Raw genomic sequence first — 24811 nt, 5'->3', positions numbered from 1 at the left:
TCAGTATTGATCATTTGACATGTCATCATCACTGTTCTCCTTTTTTTTTTTTTTGTATGTGGGTGTGTGTTTGTGCGTGTGTGTGTGTGTGTGTGCGTGCGTGCGTGCGTGCGTGCGTGTAAAAAAAAAACAAATCCCATACCGTTCACCTAAACCAAACACTTCAGAATCCAGCGTTGTGGGGCCGTCAGGAGACCCGAAGAAGGACCAAAGAAAAGAAAGGAAAGTGAAGTCCAGTACCGACCAGACATCACCCACCGGGCCACCAACCAGAGTCCTTCACCAACCCCAGAGACATCCAAACTCCAACAAATCAGGGAGACCTCAAGGGCCCAAAGGAAAGACTGAGGAAAGGTAGGAAGGACAGACGAAGCAGAGTGAGATCCCAGACACCAGCATCCACCGATTCAATGACCTGAGGGAGAAGCAGATTGTGTCTGAGTTACGATAGATGCTGGTGTGGTGGATCTGGCATGCATGAAAATCTCCACCAAAGAGGGGAGCCGTCGACCCCCGCCAGGACAGAGCGAGCGCAACACCTCAGGGCCCCCCAGGCCGTGGCAGCGCCAAAGGACGACCCCCGGGCCCCGCAGGGGCCACCGGCCGGAGAGCAAACCCAGGAGCAGGAGCGCCCCCCACCCCAACGCGGCCCGCGCCCCCAACCCAACGCAGCAGGACGGGGCACTGCAGGCCCGCCAGGCACCCCACCGGCCCACAACCCCTGCCCCCCCCCCCCCAGTTGTATGGTGCATTAAAATTGGAGGGGAGTTGCAGGGCGAAGATGGTGTTTCCACCCTACCCCACTCCCCCCCAAAGTGTGTTATGTGCCCTCTATGTCTGAAGTGTATTGTGCAAAACTAGTGCAGTGAGTTAAGAGGAGCGACCAGCTGGGCCCCCCCCAACCGGGCGGGGGCGGGAGGCGCACCCGACCACCAAACCCCCCTCCACCCCACCGGGACCCCGGCGGGCATATGGGACCAGCCCGGCGGGGCGATAGGGCTTGCCCCCCGGAATACTGGGGCCCGCCCGAAGTGCCAGGAGGTCCACCGGAGCGGGGCGGGCACAACCCCAATCCCATCCACCCTCCCGGCCCCCGGAGCGCCGAGACCCAGGCCACGGATGGAGCCCCCGGGCCAGGGGAGGGGGAGGAAGGCGGACAGGGGAGGGGGAGGGGACGGGGGAAGGAGACGACAGGGGCAGGGCCGCAGAGAGAGGGGGAGAGGCACCCCACCGGCCCACAATCCCCGCTCCCCCCACGACCCCCCCGCACCCCACCCACCCCCGCCATCCACCCCAACCCAGCCCCAGCCGCCCCCAGGTCCCCAAATCCCCAGACACCCCACCCCCACCCCAGCACCCCCGCCCCGAACACCAGGGAGAGCCCCACAACGCAGCACCCCCCACGAGACCCAGGGAACGACCAAGACGCAGCCGCCACCCAGCAGCCAACAGAGGGGCAGACCCGCCCACGCCCAGCCAGGGGGGGACAGCACCTGTAGAATTAGCCCCCTGGCATGCAGTGAATCCGAATATAAGCCTTTAGTGCCCATTGGAGGTGAATCTGCTCGATCCTGTTGGCAGCAACTGGGTTCCTGACTATAAAAATACAACCATTAGTTACAAACTGCCAAATGCAGAGACATCAATGTAAGTTATCACGATGTGGTGGCTCTCGCTAACAGGCAGAATTAAATAACCAGAATTAGGTTAAAATATTCTATATACGTAGACCATATTTCGATGAATTTTGATATTTGGTTTTTATTTGAGGCCGATATTTTTTCCATTAAAATGCGATTTATGAGGAGGTTAGACCATTGGTCGATATTCAGAGTTTGTTTATTTTTCCAGTAAGGGCTACAAGTGTAGATTGAATTTGTTTATGTGGTAAGTCAGTTGTCGTTAGGTCACCTAGCAAACACAAGTTTGGAGATAAAGGTATCCTACAGTCCAAGATAGCGGAAAAATTTTCTAAGACTTTAGTCCAGAAATACATAACCGGAGTACATAACCATAAAGCATGAAAATAAGTGTCTGTAGTGTTTTGTAAACACTGGAGACAAATGTCGGAGTGTGAGAGTCCCATTTTCTTCATCATATATTGAGTAATGTATGTTCTATGAATAATTTTGTATTGGATAAGTTGTAAATGTGTGTGTTTTGTCATTTTAAATAAGTTTTCACAAACTTGAATGCAAAAGTCAGATTCCGGAGCTATAGACAAGTCTGTCTCCCATTTCAAGATGGGTAAAGACATTTTATCAGTATATGAAAGTAACTTATATATTTTTGAGAGTTTTTTTGTTGTCGGAGAAAGCTTGATAATATCTTTAGCTAAAACAGGCGGTTGGAGCATACCCCGAAGTGTTGGAATTGGTTTCTTTATCATACTTTTAACTTGCAGATAATGTAAAAAATTTCCGCTTTTTATTTTGTATTTTTGGAGCAAGGATGTATATGATATAAACATATTATCTGAAAAAAAAATGGTTGAGATGTGTAATTCCTTTCTGCTCCCACACACCTAAATAAAACGATTGTGTTACGGTGTGGGAGTGGAGGACCCAAGTGCAGGAAGGTAGGAGAGCCACGGCAGGGATGCGGATAACTTAGTTTTAATCAAAAAACAAGGAAACACAAAATCACGCCCGAGGGCGGACAAAACGGCGAGTCATTGGGATACGGAGTAGATTCACGTAGAAGCGCTACAAGTCAGGTCTGGTGAGTAGCGTCACGGAGTAATAACCCGACACTCCTCGCTGTTTCTGCCAGGCCTTTATCTTGGCCTGATGGGCTGATGGGCAGCAGGTGTGTTTGGCGGGCTCCGCCCTCCAGCTGTTTCCCCAGTGACTGCAAGGGAAACAGAAACAGCTGACCCCAATCATTACAGTTTGGTTGTTAAGTTGAAAGTCGGTGTTATGCCATAGGGGAGAAAGCCCACAGGGCTCCACTTGGGCTTTTGTAATTTCTAGTTCTAGTGCCTTCCACCAGGCAGTCAGGGTGGCGGAAATCAATGGGGTTTTAAAACAATTATGTTGCTTAATCGATGTTGTGATAAAGAGTAAATCTAGAAGTCTGAGGTTATTACAATCCTTCAGTTGTAGTTCCAGCCAACAGTTAGTATCTCTGTTGGGTTGTGCCCATAGAATGATATATTGTAGCTGGTTAGCTATATAGTAGTGCATAAAATTTGGTGCCTCTAGACCTCCTTTGGATTAACTTTTCTGAAGAGTAGATAGACCAATCTTTGCTTTTTTTTTTATTCCAGTAAAATTTTGTAACGGCCGAGTCCAACAGCTGGAACCAGTTAGCCGTAGGTTTAAATGGAATCATTGAGAAAAAATTGTTTATTTTGGGTAAAACTTTCATTTTAATTGTGGCTATTCGTCCTATTAGAGAAATAGGAAGATTATTCCAGCGCTCCAGGTCATTATAAATGCTATCCAGAAGTGGAATAAAATTTAAATGATTTAAATCAGTTAATTTAGGTGAGATTTTTATGCCTAAATATTTTAAATTACCTATAGGAAATGAGTAGTGTGGGTCCTGGCTTGCAGGGTTCCATGAATTTTCTGTAATAGGTAGAAGTGTTGATTTTGTCCAATTAATAGAATAATCTGATAAATGTGAGAATCGGGTTATTAAGTTAAATACTTCCCCTAACGAAATAGCGGGCTTTTCTAAATAAAGTAAAATATCATCGGCATATAGATTAATTTTGTGTTCTGTTACCCCAGAGTGAATTCCTTAGGAAAATTTTGGCTGCGGTTTGTCCTTGGCCGATTTTGACCAGTGTTTATTATTATTATTTATTTTATTTTTTTATTGCGCCCCTCGTGTTTTGCAATACACATAGCCATCTTGTACAGTCAGCCCAGAGCCCACTATTTTATAAATACAGGCCGATTACCCGAGACGCCGTATTGCCACAAAAAGCAGCCAACCGCCCCGCATGCGCCCTCATCGGCCGCCACTTGCGAGGAGGACATGTACTCACGGCTGGCGTCTGGCGTGCAACAACTGACCGTTTATGGTTCGTAGGATTGTCACTTTGTGACCAATAATAAGCAGCGCTGCAGTAACCAATTAACTACAAACACTAGCCCACAGGAGCGCACGAGCCGCACCAGCCCTCCGCCCCTTAAGTTGTAGGAGCTAGCTACTGAAAAGAGAAAAATGGCGAAATGAAAGAAGGCAGTTGACAAAGAAATGGGTGGTGTCGAAAAAATAAGATGGATGTAAATAAAAATGCTTCATGGAAGTGCAACCAAATGTGCAAAAATGACAGAGCTTTTTTAGTGGAGGAAAGATGCTGAGGCAGGTTCCAGCAGCACGTCTACAGGAAGGCCCGGTGGAAAGCACATTTAATATGGCTAAATATTAGACCAAGTCCATACATTTAATGCAATTGTTGTTGCAATGCTCACCATCAAAAATCATCAAGAAGACCTACATCTGTGATTTGATCATATCACAGTTAGTAGCAGTTGAGGAATATTATTTGATATGTGGACAAATGAGCTGGATTACTTTCACATAAGCACGTGTGTGTGTGTGTGTGTGTGTGTGTGTGTGTGTGTGTGTGTGTGTGTGTGCGCGCGCGCGCGTGTGTGTGTGTGTGTGTGGGTGTGTGTATGCGCGCGCGCGCGTGTGTGTGTGTGTGTGTGGGTGTGTGTGTGTGTGGGTGTGTGTGTGAGGGGGGTGGGTGATTTATGTGCGTGTGTGGTTTTTTTTTCTTACATCAATTGCTATGTTAAGAACACAATAGTTAACATTATTATGATTATATGTACATTTATCACTAGCAGCAGAAACATCAGCTGTTAAGGCCACTAGTAGAGGAAATATCTTCAGGCCCCTGTGAGAGGATTTTCTCAAAGGCTGGTGAAATTGTCAGCCAGAGAAGAAGCCGCTTGAAGCCGAACACAATAGAGCAAATATTGTTCTTGAAAAAGAACTTGTAAAACAAATAAATATAAAAAGTTGGGCACAAGAACAATTCCCTCATGTACATACTGGTATTTGCTTTATTTTCACTGTTGCACAAGCACAATTCCCTCATGTAGATATTTGGTTCACTTTATGTTCACCTTCCATGTGTACCTGATGATCATTAGACAGACACAAATGTAAGACTGAATGTACTGGTGTTATGTTGGAATATAAAATCAGGCGAATCACTTTGAAGATTATAGCTGCTATGACGTAAGACTGAATGTACTGGTGTTATGTTGGAATATGAATCAATCAGGCGAATCACTTTGAAGATTATAGCTGCTATGACTCCAGCTGACCACCAGATGTCACCGGTACGATCTATTTTATGGGGCTTTGAAACTTCGACTCTTTTTCCAAAGCAATCAGCCGAAAGCCTCAAAAGCGTCACAAGGCTTCATTGTCCCATCTCTAGAAATATTGGTGGTGAGGAGGTGGTCCCGTTCTTGGAGGAGGGGTAATGTGTGTTGGCCTCATTGAAGGAGAAGGTCTAGGAGAAGGAACCGAATGAAGCTGGAGCTACTAGTAAGAAGACTTGTACAGATTGTGTTGGGCTTTTGTACTGGGTCGGCAATTGTCCTGTATTATGCGTAGAATTAACTGTTACACAATCATTTTATGTTTTTTAAAAAAAAATGATTTAGACGTCTTATGTTCATTTTTAATGTTATTGATTAGGCCTACAATGTTTGTGCTCATCCAGATCCAACAGTCCTGTCACCAGAGACAGAGGCAGAGTCCAGTATTGTGACAGCTAAGCCAAGAAACCAAATTTGATGTGACTCTCAAAGAGCATTTTAAATTTGATACAGCTGCTTCTTTTTCATGTCCTCTTTTATTGAGTACTGCTGTTATTGGTTAATTGTTGTATGCTTTGTTCATTGCATGTTCAGTTTTGAAGGTTTTGTCATGGTTATCTGAGTTGGATACAAAAAAAAAAAGCCACCAGTTGCTCGGCCCCCCAGCTCTGGAACACTCTGCCACCGAACCTCAGAAACAGTGACTCTCTCTCCTCCTTCAAATCAAGACTCAAAACACACCTGTTCAGGACTGCCTCGTGTTACATATTACGTATTACAACATGAAAGACTTGCAGAAACACACGCACGCGCACGCGCACGCCCACGTGCGCACAAATGGATTCGTATCTAGCTGGACAATAATCATCTCTTTGCGTAACCTTGGAACCCGAGACATATTTATTAATATGCCAGTGATCTGTTCTGAACAATGTTAAACTTTCCACACGTTACAAGTAATGCCATCGGACCCAGAGCAGTTTCGACCGACTCTTCTTTTTCCTAAACTTTGCTCCACTTCACTTCATTCAAGGTCATGAAACAGCTGATCTGACCGTTCTTGTCATTTCTCTTTACCTTTTTGTGGCTACGAAGTGGAGGGGTCCGTTCATGTCATCACATTCCAGAAAGGAAGGCAATGGAGCACTATTTCTGCAAGGTTACAGAAAGATACATTTTAACGTTTTGGGAAAGCAGTCATCGCAGGCAAGGCAATGAGTTACTGTGATGCCACCCTTGACCCAAGATCATAGCCTAACCGTGCCAAACTTGATGAATTTTGTCATCTATATGTTAATCTATTTATTTTCACGTGCCACACCATATCTATGTACAATTATTTTTAAATCTTTGCTGTCCTTTCATGGGTTGAAAATGAGCAGGATGCCCATTTTCAAGTTGTTTCAATTGGTCGGAAGAAAGGGATTTTAAACGGTCCATTTTCTCTTTGATATTCAATAATTCAAAATGTAAATGAGCTTTGCTCTGATTGGGTTTCGGTTCTGCTTGATTTCATATGGAAAAATGTTTTTTTTTATTATTATTGGTTAGTTCCCGATAACCAAAAATGAAACTTGACATAACGTCAGTGGTCATGTTTGTTTTGAACTAAACAGCGAGCTGGTTGGTTTGGTTTGTTAGCTTACTGCTATATATGCCCTAACGTTAATAACATTAATAACATTATGTGGTTGTAAATAAAGTGCTAGTATGAGTGACATTTTTTTTCACAGGGTGTGTGGAAAATGAAACAAAAATATATGACATATTCCTTAAACGAAGCAATTGTGTGCATGCAAATTTCATTCATGTTAAACACTGATGTTGATTGTTCATAGTCTTCGAATGTTTTTTTTGTCTTTTGTTAATAAATGGCAACATTAGGGGCAAAAATCTCCTGTGTGCTATAATATGTACATTTAGAGACTCCGATTGAAATGAATTGTTTATGAAACAAAGTGTTTGGCATAATCTTTTGGATTCGGATACCCTTCAGTAGTCGTGCGTGCGTGCATCGGTAAGCCTTTCCTGTAAGGGTTATGTTGTAAAATGAGTTTGGAATATGATATTTGTAGAGGGCCGGACTGAGACTCATTTTCAGCCCTGGAGTTTCATGGTGTCACGTGTGGAGTTGGAGGACCCAAATGCAGGGAGGCAGGAGAACCGCGGCAGGGATGCATGTTAAACTGAACACGATTTATTTAACAAAAACACTAGCAGGGGTACTGGGTGAACAAAACCAACAAAGATCTGAAAAGACCAAACAAAACACCGGTGGTGACAGCGACAATGATCCAACAAAACCAGGGAACTAAATACAAGCCAACTGACGAGACATCGAGAGACACCTGGACAAGACACAAGTGGCTGGGGGAGATGATTGGATGACACAAGGAAGGGAACAAACAGGATGACGAGTAAAGGTGCAAACAAAACCCCACAAGTCAGACAGGACACCAATCATAACACATGGCTCAGACCGGCTCACTTTAGTTTGCAGTGTTTTAATGAAGATGGATATTTCACATGTTTTAATGTATCAATCTAAAATAGCGTAACATTCCAATAACCAACGTTGATAGTTATGTTGTATATGATCAAAAAAATAAAAATGACTAAATCTGAACAATTACGAAAACATACATAAAGTCAAGGGTGCCATAGAAATTGATTTGACTAACTGTCATATTCTATAAACATAAAGCCTAAATAAGGAGATAAGGCAAGGTACAACACAATTTGTCTATTTTTGAAGAGCTCAAATATTGAACTTCCTTGTGCTAGAATGTGTTTGAATTACTATTAGCCAAGGCAGGGTTTACAAAATTGGGTACCAAATGCAAATCTTAGTTTCAGTCACATTTAAAAACTAGTCATTTCTATTTTTGTTTTCTATGTAATTACTATATATTTTTTATCTATCTCTTCCTTGTAGTGGGGCAGCATGTGGTTTTCCCCTCAATGTAACCCACTGTTCCCAACAAATACGAGATACCACAACATTAAAATACGAGTAGAAACATGATCAGCCAAACCTGCTATTGGACCATTATTTACACATGATAGGCTATTGTTTTTGTGTTGCATTTTGTGTTGCTTACTCTGTCATATCCATCAGGCATGTGCACTTCAGAGCTCTATATGATGATTTATACATTTGAGTTAGGGTGCGTTTGGCGTGTCAGCTCTACTCCTTTTTAATATTGCCTTTTCTGCGCCACTCTTTTCTGCTACGTGACTTCCTTTAATTTTGAGGATCCGGACATTCACACAGAGTCTAGTTTAATTTGTTATTTGTTAACTCATTCACTGCCATTGACGGCTATAGACGTCAAAAATTCATTTGAACTATTTCTAGTAGTTTAACATTTTTTTCCACTTTTGTTGACAAAAGTATGAAAATCTAGAAAAAAAAATATTGTACATTTAGAACAGATATAAAATTTGTGATTAATTGTGAGTTAACTATTGAAGTCATGTGATTAATTACAATTAAGAAATTTAACCGCCTGACGCGATTTAAAAAAAAAGATTTTAAAAATTCAGGCGATTCAAAATTTTAATCGGAATTAATCGTATGACTTCACTTGTTAACTCTTGATTAATTACAAATATTATATCTGTTCTAAATGTACAATAAAAACATTCTAGGTTTACATACTCTTGTTAACAAAAGTGGGAAAAAAAGTTAAACTAATACAAATAGTTCAAATAAAATTTTGACGTCTATAGCCGTCAATGGCAGTGAATGAGTTAAAATGTTATGCAGTAAAAATTATGAAATCTTAAAAGATGACTTTGATTTTGTGTTTGTCAAAAATGGACATGGTCAAGCTCCTTTTTTTAAAGAGTCACACCCTTTCCTTGGCTGGACAAGCCTCAGTGTGAAGCCTAAGCACGCCCTGCTTGTTCAGCGTGGACAACAGTCCAAACTCTATGGGCATATCATGCACGGCTAAGTGCTTGAGATCGTTGTAGTAGTGCTTGGTGAGAGTGTGTCCGTCCGGGTGTTTGTCAAAGGGCCAGAAGCCGTACAGGTGAACTTCGGAGCACAGCTCCAGAGCCAGGCTGGCCATCAATATGCCCGTGGTGGGCTGATAGCCGGCGAGGCCTTTGGCGGCCCAGAACCGCGACACATTGCGCACGTAGTTGGGGTTGAATGAGATGGCACGAATGGGGCTTTTGAAGTCTTTTAGGGTGCGAGCCGCCCGCATTGACACTTGTGTGTAAGAGCGGTAGGAGAAGGTGTGAAGGAGCATCAGGGCCTTCCCGTAGATCTGGACTGCTTCTACAAGTTTCTGCTGTGGTCCCAAGCCCGACAGAGACTCGTACCTGTGGGGGAAAGCTCCGGTGAGAATAGCCACAACAAAAGCTGCCCACTGCTCCCTCAGAGACACAGAAGTCTAAAATCATCTCATGACGAGGAATATGGTACACAAGTGGCTGCTAACTGACACACACATCAAGATTTTGCCCATCTGCCGGACCTTGGAATTGAGCAGCACTTTTATCAAGCGACCAGTAAAACCAAGCTACCCACGCTACTGGCCTACTGCTAACTAACTGACCGTCTAACCAACCAACTACTATCTGCTACTACTCACTAACTAAAATGGGGGAGGATGATCAAGTAGTCCATCATAATAAAATCACAACAAACCAAGCATTATAGTAATTATACAGCTGTGCAGGTAACTTTTAACTCATTCACTGCCATTGACGGCTATAGACGTCAAAAATCCGTTTGAACTATTTCTATTAGTTTAGCATTTTTTCCACTTTTGTTCACAAGAGTATGAAAACTTGGAATTTTTTTGGTACATTTAGAACAGATATAAAATTTGTAATTAATCGTGAGTTAACTAGTCAAGTCATGTGATTGATTACGAAAAAAAAATGAATCGCCTGACGCCCCTAATTTTTAATAAACTTTGCTTCTTCCTCTTTAAAAAAAAGAAGTAATTTTAATTATTATGATTATTTTGTAATAATCTAAAAAAATTTTTTTAGCAAAAATTAGGAGCATCAGGTCGTTAAATTATTATTATTTTAATAATCTTTTCTTTAAAAAAAAAAAGAAAAGTTTATTAAAAAATAGGGGCATCAGGCGATAATTTTTTTTAAGCATAATTAATCGCATGACTTCACTAGTTAACTCATGATTAATCACAAATTTGATATGTGTTCTAAATGTACAATAACCCCCCTAGGTTTTCATACTCTTGTTAATAAAAGTGGGAAGAATGTTAAACTAATTGATAGTTAAAATGAATTTTTGATGTATATAGCAGCCAATGGCAGTGAATGAGATAAGATGGCCACCATGGAAAGGATTACTTATATTTCCAGTATTTCCTATTTGGAAATCTTTACAAGCAGAAGTGACAAGATGCCATCAGAATTACCTGCGTTCGAAGACGTCAAGGTTGGCCGTGACGAGGTCCGTCTTGAAGCCTACGTCTTTGGCGTACACGTGGTTCAGCGGTGGTAGATTGCACCTGATCACAAACTGAGCCGAGTCAATCGTTTCTCCGCAGCCGCTGTCGATCAGGATGCCGCCGCTGCCGACCACGGCGCACTTGTCGTACATCTCCGTGGAGAACGGATGCTTCTGGAAATCAACGAGCATCAAGGTCAGTGTTGTTTTCATACTGTAAAGATGAGCAGCAAGGTCTTGGATGTGACATTTTTTTGTTGTATTTCCGTTTTATAGTCATCTTCAACTGAGAGCGACAAATAGTTCGAAGCGAGCACGCTTGACTTACTATTTGGAGAACTTTGATTTGAAAAATGTTTTATTTCTTCTTGAAGTGTGTGTTTTAATTATGCTGTTGTGATTTACAATTCAGTATGTTGAACTTTTTAGTACAATATTGCATCTAATCTTTGAGAAAGTTTTTTTTTTTTTTTACATTTTATTCACATACAATTTTATTTCACTTCTAGGAGCAATACATTTGTTTTTAATTCTCCCCCCCCATTTTTTATTTGTCAGCGTACCTTCACAAAGGTTTTGAAGATATCTGGCGTCACGGTCAGCATCCAGTCGTCTAAGTAGTGAATCACGGTTCCCACAGGTGTGTTTTCCTGTGTGATGATGGCCATCTCGACCCCGTGAGTACAGCTGCTCAGGTTGGAGCTGCAACATCAGCAACAATAGTTTTAGGCCGCCTTTGTCTGCTTTGTTATGGCAAGAAAAAGCGAGACCGCTTGTGCAAGTGTTTGCACTCACCAGACGTCTGCAGCTGGATCAGGTGGGATTTGTTTTGGAAGAGAGACTTTGCTAATGAACGTTATCATTAAATGTAGACACAAGAAAGAGAGACGTTACATAAAAATAAAACAAGCTTTTTTTTCTTACATGATACATATATAGCGCCTCGATACCAAATGTGCATTACAACCACCAAACCCTGAATCCATTTGAATGGGTTACTACTAATTGTACTTTTACAAAAAAAAAAAAGTCGTAATCCAAAGAATGAAAAATCCAATTTGATCATATTGCTAAATAGAGCGCATTTAGATAGTGTTTTATCCTAAACCAGGGGTCCATTTCACAAAGCAGGTTCAACTAACTCTGAGACTAACCCTGAACAGTGAGTTGACCTACCCTGAGATAGGATACTGTGTTTTTGGGTTCCAGGATAGCTGTTTTCAGTTAATTTGATCAACGCTGAGTACTTTCACCTGGAGTCAAGCTCGTGCCGCACGACTTTAAAAAGACCGCAACAATGGACCCCCTTGACGGGTCACCATGGCAACGGATAGATGGAGTATAACTAATGTTACATGACATACAGCATAATGGCGCAAAAGCGATGTGACGGGCATACCTCCTGTAGTAAACACGCCCAATCATGACGATGATGATCAGGAAGAAAATGAAGGAGAACACCAAGTTCCTGCGTCTCCTAATCATGCTTACTGATTCACTGTGTCAGGAATCTAAATAAATGTTTGAAAGCAAACAAATTCAAATGTATTGAACATAAAATTAAAATAAAACAGCTGCTTGTTTAAATTAGCTTTTAGGATCAATCCATCAAAAATCTTAAACACAGCTGACTTTCTATTTGCTTTTTGTTTTAATGCACTGTTGACATCCATGTGGGTTGGTAGGATAGGGTTTGTCCAAAGCCGATCCTCGAGGGCCACTATCCTGCATGTTGTATGTTTCCCTCCTTCATCACACTCGATTCAAATGATCAGCTCATCAGCAAGCTCTGTGGAAGCTTCATAACGATCCTGAACATTTGAATCAGGTGTGTTGGAGGAGGGGAAACATGCAGGATAGTGGCTCCCGACGAAAGGTAAAAAATTAATTTAAACTACTTCTATTAGTTTAACATTTTTTAATGAAAACCTAGAAAATAATGATTGTACATTTAGAAAGGATACAATTTGTGAGTTAACTAGTAAAGTCATCCCATTAATAACGATTAGAAATTTTAATCGCCTGACGCCCCTAATTTTTAATAATTTAAAAAAAAAAGTTAAACTAATAGAAATAGTTCAAATGATTTTTTGACGTCTATAGCCGTCAATGGCAGTGAATGAGTTAATGTAACAAAACCAGTGAGCTATAAATTCATCAATTTACACAGCAAAATTAAATCCACAAGATCTTTACTTACCTTTGAAAGATTTGGCAGATCAGGCTGAAAAGTTAAATGTGAATGCTTCTCAATGTTCTTCTCAATGCTTCTTCAGCAAAAAACACACCCATCGGTGCTGATATGAGCTTTTTTGTTTCTTTCTTTTTGTTTCCCCGGTATCAGAAAATTTCCACGGCGCAAACTATGTATCGAGACACACCAAAAATGTATCAGTCACGTCCGGTTGGTTTTTTCAAAAAGACTGAATCTTCGTCTTGTGTTAGGGTCGGCAGCGACCCGTTTTTAGGTTTAACATGCATAAAAGAACCATATAAATTAGTTTATTGCATCAAGGCTTTTTGACTTTGTCAGGAACCCCTATTTCAACAAAATAAAACAAAAACAAAGTTTTTTACTATATTCTAAAATGCTCTGGTTGAAATTGTTACATTTGTGTTGTTAGGGTCGGTTTCGACCCAGTTATAAAAATAAGATTATAAAGCAATAATTAGAGCCAAAACTGGATTCATAATTACACTGCCAGCCAACACACTGACAGCCAGCTCCTCTCCCAATCCTGTGAGCTGTAGGGGATTCTCATTTTGCCGTGTTTTCCAGTACACCTGCACAAAAACAAAACTAACAGAGATGGGCATGTCCTGACATGTAAGGTCAATTCATTCATTTGAAAGGTCATTTGACTTGCAGAGCCTTGCAATTGACTGGCAACCAGTTCAGGGTGTACCCTGCCTACTGCCCGAAGTCAGCTGGGATAGGCTCCAGCAACCCCGCGACCCTTGTGAGGACAAGCGGTAAAGAAAATGGATGGATGGATGGATGGAAGGATGGATTTGACTTGCAGAGTGCACATCTCCAATTTGCAGCATACAAACATGAGAAGAAGATTTTCAGCGACCCAAGTTCTGGATAATCTTTTTGATGAAAATGAGGAAGAGGACACAGTTTCTGAGGAGGAAGACAATGTGGAGTATCAACCAGAAGACACAGACATATCTGATGAGTCTGATTAGGAGATCACTGGTGGTGAAGCTCCTCCCACTGAAAGATTCAAATCCAAAAATGATAAGATCTTTTGGAGCTCAGTACCTCATGATGTACATGGCAGGGCAGCTGCTGCAAATGTCATAAAAATGACCCCTGGAATCACAATTTGCTGTGACAAGAGTCAGTGACATCGGGACATGTTTCGAGCTATTCATGCCATTGTCACTAAAAAGAGTCATCATGGCTATGACAAACGTTGAAGGAAAAAAAGTCCATGACGACATGTGGAAAGACATTGATGAGGAATATCTGGATGCTTACATTGGTGATCCTGCAATGAGGCCACTGATAGTCTCTGGGACGCATCGACAGGCAGAAATATTTTCCGGGCAACAATGTCACTTCAGACCTTTCGAATGATATCAAGAGTCCTCAGATTTGACAACTGAAATATCAGAGCAATTTCTGACAAGCTTGCCCCCATCAGGGATGTCTGGGAGAGATGGACGCAACTCCTTCCACTGATGTTCAACCCAGGGCCAGAGGTGACAGTCGATGAACGTCTTGTCCCTTACCGAGGAAAACGCCCCTTCCGGCAATACATACCCAGTAAGCCAGGGAAGTACGGCATAAAAATCTGGGCAGCCTGCGATGCAAAAAACAGCTATGCATGGAAACTACAGATTTACACAGGCAAAGCTGTGAGTGGCATTCCTGAGAAAAAAAACAAGGAAAACGCGTGGTCCTCGATATGACTACTGGACTGCAGGGTCACAATATCACTTGCTTTTCATTTTGTGTTTATATTAAAGTTCTACTGCTGAAAAAATACTTTTTTGCATTTTTCTTGAAGTAAATATACATGGGTCGAAATCGACCCGTAACACCATAGATGTTACTATAGTCAATAATATTTAAATTAATAAATAAATAAAACAAATGAATTTAAGAGATGTGTTCTAATAGCCCCCAGTAAGAGTCGGGTAACACAACAACCTTGTATTTATTTATATGATTCTCTTGGTGTTTATGTTCTAATTTTTTTTTAATTGAAATCGAGGGGTATACTGACAAAAAAGGCCCAGAAGCCCACACCAACAACATTAAAACTAATATTTTCATGGATAAGGGAGACTAACAAGCCAACCAAGAGATGAGAAATAAATTGGATGATATCTACTTGTTTTTATTGTATTTTACAGCTGATTTAAGACACGGGTCGAAACCGACCCGTTAACATAAGAGATGGTAACAGAAAGTTAACACAAGACGAAGGTTAATAACCACTTCAAAGTGCAAAGCATATGTAGGAACAGGGCTGTCATAAGGTGGAAGTATTTTTTTTTCATGCTCGAGTTTTGTAATCTTGCTTTTTATTTTTGTTGTTTTTGGTATATTTTGCATTTGCTGTGTTTTGGTTGCAGTGCATTTCTGTTTTTAATGGACTTCCAGCCTAATTGACAGCCAACTATTTGCTATTGCCTGCACCTTGTGCAGCCGTGGCCCTACCCAACCAGTTTTCCTTTTAACCAATCGGTGGTTTGCGCAGTGCCTTTTTAAAGACTCGGTTAGATGGACACAAGGGGAGAAAAGGAAGGAACGGACAGTAGGGATGGCAGAAATGGAACATTGAAACGATCAAATCATTTGGAACTATTGATTCACAAAAAGAATCGCTCTTTTGGAATGTTCGAAACATTTCCCCACAGCGACACCTGGTGGCCAATTGTAAAATATTACAATCAAACAGTAGAGCAGCGTTGCAAGCTCCCTAGTAAGCAAATGAACTATTGGCTGTCTGTCATCATCTAATTAACACAACTGGCAATCAGCCTATACTGTAATTGTAATGGAGAGAGAAATAATATCCTGGGAAACAAAAACGGAATAATCCCCACCCTGTCAAAATAAGTATAGAAGTACAAATGAGCTTGTTGTTGCTGGTACTTGGTTTGTTTTTGCCATTGACGATTATAGACGTCAAAAATTAATTTTAGCAATTTTTATTTTATTTTTTCAAGAGTTTGAAAACCTAGATTTTTTTTCTTGTAGTAGAACAGATATAAACAATTGGGAATAATTGTGAGTAATTTTTAATAATAATATTTAAAAAAAATATATATATATTTAAGAAAAGATTATTAAAAATTAGGGGCATCCGGCAATTAAAATGTGTAATCGTAATTAATCGCATGACTTCACTAGTTAGCTCACGATTAATCACAAATTTGACATCTGTTCTAAATGTACACAAAAAAATTCTAGGTTTTCATACTCTTGTTAACAAAAACGGGATATTTTTTTTTTAAATAGAAATACTTTTAATTAATTTTTGACGTCTATAGTCATCAATGGCAGCGAATGAGTTAAATTGTTTCAACAATTCTCTTTTTAGAGTGCAGGTACACTTTATTACAGTGTTTTGGCAAATACGGAGTTAATGCACCAAAAGTATTTGCCAAAAGAAAGTCAACACGATTCAGGACGGGGACTTCGGATGACAGTCCAAACTCTTAATTTTAAAATAAACAAATCGCACTTGAATATGAGGTGCATGACTAGCCGAACTATGAAAAAAAAGTGTGACCTATACTTATATACTATAAAACAAAATCCATGCCAAAAATTTAACTAATGAATTTTAAAGAAAAATTTGGAAAACTAAAAAAAAATCTAACTATTTTTGGAAACCCACAAGCAATAGTAAAGCTGATTATTTTTTCTTTCTTTCTTACAAGGAGCCTTGTGGATGTGGTGTATGCCCTGAGGGATGAGGTACAAGAGCTAAAACAGGTAATTACTGAACAAATCGATCCTTTTTTTTTTTTTAACTGTACAAGACATTGTTCAAAAAAGATTTGAACATTCTCAAATGTTGTCTCAAATGCAAAATATCTGAGTTTGAATGAAACATATTTTCTTACTCCTAAGCAGTAAATTCTCAAATAAAAGAGTCTGGAAAAATTAAACCGTATACAATTAATAGAAATACACTTCTACTACACAATCTATTGATTGGCTACCTTACATGTACTGTAACTACATAGCTTTAGCGGTTAGCATGTTTTCTCTGTATTTTCCCACTTTAATGATATGCTTGCTTGAGATAAAGTGTCCGGTAGCAGCTCAGAGTTTCTGTGCACACTGGCAGGAGAAACTTTAGCTGCAGTAGTTAACCAGCATCCCACTACACCTTTTCACCATGTGGGTGGCACTCAGGTTCTGCATTTTTTTTTTAATGTTTGTTTTTTTAATTATGTAAATTTGAAAATATATATATTTTGGAGCACATCTTGGAGGAAAATCCCAAATGTAAGTTTAAAAAAAAATTGTGGGTGAACATATTTTGTTTTCCAAAAAAGGGGACACTCAGCCTGGCCTCGAGAGATGTAATTAATATGCAAAGTTTACTAAAAAATTTCACACGTCATAACCATTTAACATATGCTGCCTCTGTATGGGTAGAAAATAGAACAAAAAAAAAACTATTTTTTGAAGTCTTACTTTACAAATGAATGACAATATTCCAAGGCCAACCTTTTTTGCTCCTTTGATCGACTTTTTGTTGTTGTTTTTTTGTTTTTAATTGAGGTGGGGATGGAACCCATGCCATGACCAGTCTCCGGTTTGCAAGTGCAGAGTCTTACCAGTTTTCTTTAAAAACACACACACACACACACACACACACGCACGCACGCACGCACGCACGCACGCACGCACGCACGCACGCACACACACACACACACACACGCACACACACACGCACGCACACACACACACACAAAGCCGTCTTTTTTTCTCCCTACACCTCTCATGATCGACTTTGGAGCAGTCCACTGTCTACTAGTTGCGGTAACACGTTGCATTGTGCCACCTAGTGGTCCCACAATGAAAATTGGAGCCATTTTCATGAATTTCAAATAAGTTGCTTTGCTATTTGTATTCAAATATACTTTACTGAAAGGATTGTAACACTGCGACACTGATGCTATTTGATAGCCCATCATTCGTGTTTTTGTTGTTAGTATTAAGTGAAACGTTGTACACATGTAATCTGTTTTATGATTCGTTTGACAATACACTTCAACTGGTGTGGCACTAAACAGCTGGAAGGCGCTTTTCCAAGAATTGTTCACTACCTGCCAAATTGCTGCATGTTGTGAAGTGAGTTGAGTTCACTGCCACAATATAGCACTCGCATATCAAATTTTGGCTCACAAGACAAAAACCTAAAAATCGGTTAAATGAATCTTCAAAAACTTGCAAGTCAGGTCACTCGTATCTCAAGGCATTACTGTATGTTCCCCGTTGTATATATAGTTCAACATGCCTCTATAATGAAAAATACGAATTAAGGATGCACGTTCTGCTGTCCCTGTGTAGGACAACAAGAAGATGAAAAGGTCGCTTGAGGAAGAGCAGAGGGCCCGCAAAGATCTGGAGAAGGTTGTCAGGAGGGTGTTGAAGAGCATGAACGACCCCACGTGGGAAGAGACCAACCTGTGAAACGCTGCTTTAAAACGTGCTTCCTTATTTTCCCACGCATGTTTGAATTGTTTCAAGACATTTCTCAAACATGAGCGTCATCTCCAGTCTGTCCACCGAGGCGGCAAAGACAACTCAAGAGACGTATGTTCTCCTCCTGTTTACAATCATTCCGCTGGATGCCCTCTGGTGCTCCACACATGGTACTGATACACAATGACATGGACCTGGGTGAACTTTTGCCATGCAATTTCATAACCCATAACCTTTTAGTATTATGTTATGCATGGAAACTACAGATTTACACAGGCAAAGCTGTGAGTGGCATTCCTGAGAAAAAAACAAGGAAAACGTGTGGTCCTCGATATGACTACTGGACTGCAGGGTCACAATATCACTTGCTTTTCATTTTGTGTTTATATTAAAGTTCTACTGCTGAAAAAATACTTTTTTGCATTTTTCTTGAAGTAAATATACATGGGTCGAAATCGACCCGTAACACCATAGATGTTACTATAGTCAATAATATTTAAATTAATAAATAAATAAAACAAATTAATTTAAGAGATGTGTTCTAATAGCCCCCAGTAAGAGTCAGGTAACACAACAACCTTGTATTTATTTATATGATTCTCTTGGTGTTTATGTTCTAATTTTTTTTTAATTGAAATCGAGGGGTATACTGACAAAAAAGGCCCAGAAGCCCACACCAACAACATTAAAACTAATATTTTCATGGATAAGGGAGACTAACAAGCCAACCAAGAGATGAGAAATAAATTGGATGATATCTACTTGTTTTTATTGTATTTTACAGCTGATTTAAGACACGGGTCGAAACCGACCCGTTAACATAAGAGATGGTAACAGAAAGTTAACACAAGACGAAGGTTAATAACCACTTCAAAGTGCAAAGCATATGTAGGAACAGGGCTGTCATAAGGTGGAAGTATTTTTTTTTCATGCTCGAGTTTTGTAATCTTGCTTTTTATTTTTGTTGTTTTTGGTATATTTTGCATTTGCTGTGTTTTGGTTGCAGTGCATTTCTGTTTTTAATGGACTTCCAGCCTAATTGACAGCCAACTATTTGCTATTGCCTGCACCTTGTGCAGCCGTGGCCCTACCCAACTGTGGGAGGTGGGACTCACACACATACAAACATACACACCCATGCACGTGTAAATCTTAACCACATTTTGATTAATTGCCCAGCCATACGTCACACATGAGAAAGTCCGCCACTCTGCAGTGTGCACAGTTAATAAACAAAACAGCAAATGTAACTATATATGCTTGACATGTGATCTTTTCAGAGTTGGAAGTACCACACAGTGTCACCACCGTACAAGGTCCAGAACCGGAACCAATCATCAAATCCATTTAAAAACCTCCCAACATTTCCCCACCAGCGCACCTTCTGTCCTCATCTGTACCAGCCACTGTCCACTGAAGAAGAGCTTGAGGAACGCAACCTGTTGGACTCCATCGCCTGGCCCCGGCCGCCCTCTGGCTCCGAACCACTCAACCTGTCCCAGACGAGTGACCTGGCCCACAGCCTGTTCACCATCGTAACCTCCCAAAACAACCACAGTTGGTACGTGGGCGACCAGCTGGAAGTGCAGATCCACCTGCACGACTTCAAAGGCCAACCCAAGCGCTACGGCGGCGATTTGCTGTTGGCTCGGTTGCACTCCCCAAAATACAAAGCGGGCGTGGCCGGGGAGGTGCTGGACCACAAGAACGGACTTTATTCCGCTCGATTCCCGCTTCTGTGGGAGGGCTCTGCTCAGGTCGAGGTCATGATGGTACACTCGAACGAGGCCATCGCCGTGCTGCAGCGACTGAGGGAGAAACGGCCCGATCGAGTGTACTTCTCCAGCATCTTTCACCAAGGAGAGCAGTCTGAGAAGATGGGGTGCAACCTGTGCCTGCCGCAAGACAAGGGGCCACTGTGTAACTACACGGACCTTCACACTGGTGATGCTTGGTATTGCTACAAGCCCAAAATGCTCAGCTGTGACACCAGAAACAACCACTTCATGGAAAGCCCCCTCAAAAACATCATCACCAACAAGGAGGCTTTGCTCTTTCAGAAGTTTGTACACTCAATAAATATTTGACATAAGCTGTTCCAAAGGTAATCCAAACAGAACAAGCTGTTGACCCAAAAATCACATTTAGGTTATTGTAAGTGTCATCTCTAAAGTACTTCTAAACAGCACTTGGTTTCATAACCGAAAATCTGAAACAAAACAATCTAGTATTTCTATTTCTGTTTTATGACTTCCGAGTGTCATCGAAGGAGGATTTGGCTGGTACCATTGCAATACACTCTGAAAACAGTTGGGTCAAAAGTAACCCAATTATGGATAAACAATGGACCGATCCACTTAATGGGTCAATTTGACCCAACTTTCTAGGTTGTTTTATACAAAATGACCTATATTTTTGACCCAAGTAAATGATCTGACCAATATTTATGAGTTGTTTTACACTGAAAGACCCATTTCTTGACTCAAAGTTGGGTCAAATCGACCCAAGTTGAGGATCGGTCCATTTTTGACCCATAGCTGAGTTATATTTGGCCCAACTGTTTTTAAAGTGTTCCATCCATTTTCTACCGCTTATCCGGGGTCGGGTCACGGAGGCAGTAGCACTGATGGATGGGATTTAGGTTTTAGGATTGTGGCTGGTACCGTTGGAATAGCTCACTCTCTTTGTACAAATATCATTGTAGTATCTAATTGTTGTTAATTCTGTTGTAATCCACTTTTTGACATCAGAGGCGTGAACCTTAAATATCCCATCCATGCTTCCACATCGGACACCATCGTCGTGCTGCCTTCAAAGAAAGGTACTGTTGACCTACAGAATTATAACTCTCACTTTTGGGGGATGGCGTTTAGTCACCACATTGTGTCTGCCATCAATGTAGAAAATGGCAGTAAAATACCGGATCCCGTGAAGCTGGCAACATCTGGATACTACTACCAGGATATTTGGAGGCCGTTGGGTGGCGTGACCGAGCGCCAGGTTGATGGGCTGTCCATCACTCAGTGCTTGGCCAACAAGTTGGTCTACTTGTACGGCGACTCCACCATGCGCCAGTGGTTCGAGTACCTCGTCACTGTTCTTCCAGGTGAGTGTGTCTTAATGGCTGAATGGTGGACAGTGGTGGGAAACAAAAGTGTAAACATAGAAATGAATTGAATCAGCCCCTTGTCAATAAAAAAAATTACAATATCTGAAATGTACTTGAGCACAAACTTAGAAATAGGGATGAGAATTGATAAGAATTTTGTGATTCTGCTTCCATTATTGATGCTGTTTATGTATCTGATTCCTTGCTGATTTCCTTAATGATTCACATTTGGTGAGGGAATCAAATAATACAAATGTTTTTTTCCCCTAATAAATCACCAATCAAATAACTTACAGAATTGTCAGTGATAAGCTGGTAAACCCTATCATTCTTCTTTGCTGATTTTCTCTGGAGGTGCTTGTCCTTTAAATGCTTGCCTGGACCTCTTCGTCATTCCACCTATCAAACCATCCACCTTATTGTTCCATATTTGTATTGGCATATAGGCACAAAAACGGCATCATTCCACAACATAATCATTTCCAGAATTATGTGAAATGACATTGTTACATGTTAAAGTCGCTACAGGTTTACACATCGCTACAGTATAAAGTGTTTTCTTTTTACATTTCCTAATTATTATGAAAAATCACGATTTTAAAAACATGATTGGTGTGGTGTCTTCACATCCAATGAAAATAATTATTTATTAATAAAGAGGCATAATTATTATAGGTAATTTGAGCACATTTGTTATTTCACAAGTGTGTTTCAAACCCTTTGTATTAATCCCAAGAAGTAGCTCTCGTTTTCAAAAAGGTTGTTGACCTGCACGACATACTGTGCCACAAGAATCAGACATCTGAGCTTTCCTGCTTTACATAATCAATACAGCTCACAATTCCACATTTTTTATTTGCTATTTTATCCTTTTACCTATTTTAAAATAATATATGAATAGTATTTTCATTAACACAGTGTCATTATTTACATTGATTTATTTATTAACTTTTCCTTTACACCAGGCCCGGACTGGGCCATCTGGAGGCCCGGGACAATTCCCGGTGGGCCGCCCTATAGTTTGGGCCACAAATCATTTTAAAATCATGCTGGAAGCAGCCCAAACATTCGTTTTGAAATCAAGAATATTCCCATCATCTTAAATTGACTGTGTCATTGACTGTGTCATTGACTGTGTCATTGACTGTGTCATTGACTGTGTCATTGACTGTGTCATTGTCAATCAACTGTAACTCCAATGCTCCTTACATAGGCCATTATGTTATAACACAGACTGCCTGCCTTTGTTACTAAGGGTGTCACTGAGTTACATTAATTTAATACCAAAAGTAGCAAAACTTTAATTCACAAATATAAACAATATAACTATATTGAACCTTGTCTGTACAATAATAACACATAAAAGAGGCAAAACACAATCACAAGTGTTACTGAGGGGAATGGGAGATGATTTTTGAACAAACAAATAATTAATTAAAAATGGTGTGCATTAGTTATTTCCTTTGTATGGATTGTATCAAAAATGTACTGTCAATGCTCAATAAATATTTTATTTAAGAAATAAATGAAGTTTGGTTTATCTGTAAGCAGTTGATGATGATAGTGATTACACCCTATCAACTGAGACTATAAAATTGTTTTTCAAGACTGTTGGGGTTTGTTGTGTAGTGTTTCCTTGAAATAATGCCATAATATTTTATGTTTTTAGTGCATATAGTAGAAGTGGTACGTCAAGTCACTATATTAAAGAGGTATTTACATGTATGTGACTCTGGATGAGTGACACAGTTATTACACTTTTGGCAGTGTTTGTGATGACGTCCAAATGTCTTGTTAAAGATGCTGAACCGCCACTTGATCTTGACCAGTAGTTTCCTCTCATGTAGCTTTATTTTCTTCTGCTCTGCAGGAATGAAGGAATTCAAACAGGAGAGTACAATAAAGGTGGGGCCCTTCATGGCGCTGGACAGCACCCACAACATTCTGCTCAAGTACCACTTCCACGGCCCGCCCATCGTCTCCAAGGCCAATGCTGTGGCACACAAGATACGCTACATCGCCAACGAGCTGGACGGCCTGACCGGCGGTCCCAACACGGTTGTGGCGCTCAGCCTCTGGGCTCACTTCAGTCCGTTCCCTGTGGAGGTGTACATACACCGCCTCCGGCATATCCGCAAGGCGGTGGTGCGACTGCTGAACCGGGCCCCAGGGACGGCGGTTGTGGTCCGCACGCCCAACCCTAGGGCACTGGATCAGGAGCTCAGCCTGATCTTCAGCGACTGGTTTGCGCTGCAACTGGACGTCGTGCTGCGTGCCATGTTCAAGGATCTCAACGTTATGCTGGTGGACGCCTGGCAGATGTGCGTGGCGCATTACCAGCCTCACAACGTCCACCCACCTCGGGTCATTGTCAGAAATATGGTAGACATGATGTTGTCCCACGTTTGTCGTGATGGGACCACGACCGATGCATGATCGTATCTGTGGATGTGTCTTTGTGAGTGATGTCGCAATTTCTGCCAAGTGTCTGTAATCAATAATGTTTTTAAAGTCTTATCGTCATGACTGGGACCTGTTAACATTTTACTATTTCATTTTATATTTTACCTCTTTTGAATTTAGTTATAGTTGTGAAGATGTAGATATAACTGTTAACTCAATATAGGTTGAGTCATGCTTTTGTCCTCTTTGTTATCTGTTCTCTTTTCCCAGAAATGAGAAAGTTAATACGTTTCTTTTATTTATCTAAGTCTAGATATCTATTTTTATTTTATTTATCTAAGTCTAGTTTCTGTTCGTTAGAAATCCGTTTTTTGAAAAATCAAGGACGAGCTAGCATACTGGGAGGGGAGAGGCAGTTTCCTGGGAAACATTGTTTTTTCTAATAAAAGTCCCGTGTCTGAGAGAGACGACACACATTTGGACAGAAACATGGCTTGGTGAAATTCCTTTGTGTCATCAGAAACTTTCTGATTAAAAAACCTTGCAAGGACCCTCTTCACGAGATCTCAACTCTGATTTATTTGAACACGCAAAAGATTACAAAAAGAGGTAATCTAACAGACTTAATCTATTTCCACAACAATGGGCCATTGTCTGTGGTTGAAGTGTCTGTAATCAATGATGTCTTTTTAAAGTCTTATCTCATTGGTGGAGGCTTTGTGGTACCGCTACTTCAAGATAGTATAAGAATGTTGTGAGTCCGCTGTAACTTCGCACTTGCGAGACGCTGCCACCATTGCTGGGAGCTCGCTTGTGGCCGGAATATTCTGTAGAAATAAAACCTTCGAAGGAACTGTTCACCGATCTCCAGCCTGTATTCAGAT

At 40.8% G+C, this 24811-nt stretch overlaps 2 protein-coding genes across 7 annotated transcripts; one reads left to right on the top strand and one right to left on the bottom strand.

Moving 5' to 3' along the window:
- The first annotated feature begins 5263 nt into the window (after positions 1 to 5263).
- On the top strand, positions 5264 to 24484 carry LOC144060327 (NXPE family member 3-like). 6 transcript variants are annotated; one of them, XM_077579750.1, is made up of 8 exons: positions 5264 to 5309; positions 5411 to 5520; positions 10832 to 10927; positions 11290 to 11408; positions 11490 to 12607; positions 19696 to 20477; positions 21166 to 21521; positions 23395 to 24484. In XM_077579750.1, exons 5-8 carry the CDS (start codon positions 12581 to 12583, stop codon positions 23958 to 23960), a joined length of 1731 nt encoding a protein of 576 aa, XP_077435876.1. In that variant the 5' UTR covers positions 5264 to 5309; positions 5411 to 5520; positions 10832 to 10927; positions 11290 to 11408; positions 11490 to 12580; the 3' UTR covers positions 23961 to 24484. The 6 variants fall into 6 exon arrangements, 2 of the variants coding, with proteins under 2 accessions (XP_077435876.1, XP_077435877.1); XM_077579751.1 differs by lacking the exon at positions 5264 to 5309 and having other exon boundaries at positions 5336 to 5520; positions 21166 to 21236; positions 21318 to 21521; XR_013295904.1 differs by lacking the exons at positions 5264 to 5309; positions 21166 to 21521; positions 23395 to 24484 and adding exons at positions 16636 to 16690; positions 18281 to 18526 and having other exon boundaries at positions 5336 to 5520; positions 11490 to 11548; positions 19696 to 19784.
- On the bottom strand, positions 7779 to 13063 carry LOC144060329 (alpha-2,8-sialyltransferase 8E-like). The gene is made up of 6 exons (XM_077579752.1): positions 12932 to 13063; positions 12131 to 12242; positions 11527 to 11577; positions 11295 to 11433; positions 10700 to 10905; positions 7779 to 9626 (listed from the first exon to the last, which is right to left on the bottom strand). The coding sequence occupies exons 2-6, from the start codon at positions 12214 to 12216 to the stop codon at positions 9146 to 9148; spliced, it is 963 nt and encodes a 320-aa protein (XP_077435878.1). The 5' UTR covers positions 12217 to 12242; positions 12932 to 13063; the 3' UTR covers positions 7779 to 9145.
- Positions 24485 to 24811: the final 327 nt, after the last annotated feature.

This window comes from Vanacampus margaritifer, chromosome 11 (assembly GCF_051991255.1).
Source record: "Vanacampus margaritifer isolate UIUO_Vmar chromosome 11, RoL_Vmar_1.0, whole genome shotgun sequence".
NCBI classification, from domain to species: domain Eukaryota; kingdom Metazoa; phylum Chordata; class Actinopteri; order Syngnathiformes; family Syngnathidae; genus Vanacampus; species Vanacampus margaritifer.
Note: the sequence above shows the minus strand (reverse complement) of the source record. Positions and strands in the feature narration are given on the sequence as shown.

What these genes read in the sequence shown, in the direction of transcription:
- LOC144060327 (XM_077579750.1), top strand. Translation starts at nt 12,581, where the DNA reads ATGCAGGATAGTGGCTCCCGACGAAAG. An exon ending in GAGGCTTTGCTCTTTCAGAA is followed by an intron (nt 20,478 to 21,165) that starts GTTTGTACACTC and finishes TTTTGACATCAG; the next exon opens with AGGCGTGAACCTTAAATATC. An exon ending in CCTCGTCACTGTTCTTCCAG is followed by an intron (nt 21,522 to 23,394) that starts GTGAGTGTGTCT and finishes TCTGCTCTGCAG; the next exon opens with GAATGAAGGAATTCAAACAG.
- LOC144060329 (XM_077579752.1), bottom strand. Translation starts at nt 12,216, where the DNA reads ATGATTAGGAGACGCAGGAACTTGGTGTTCTCCTTCATTTTCTTCCTG. An exon ending in GATCCAGCTGCAGACGTCTG is followed by an intron (nt 11,434 to 11,526) that starts GTGAGTGCAAAC and finishes CTGATGTTGCAG; the next exon opens with CTCCAACCTGAGCAGCTGTA. An exon ending in TCTTCAAAACCTTTGTGAAG is followed by an intron (nt 10,906 to 11,294) that starts GTACGCTGACAA and finishes GTTGATTTCCAG; the next exon opens with AAGCATCCGTTCTCCACGGA.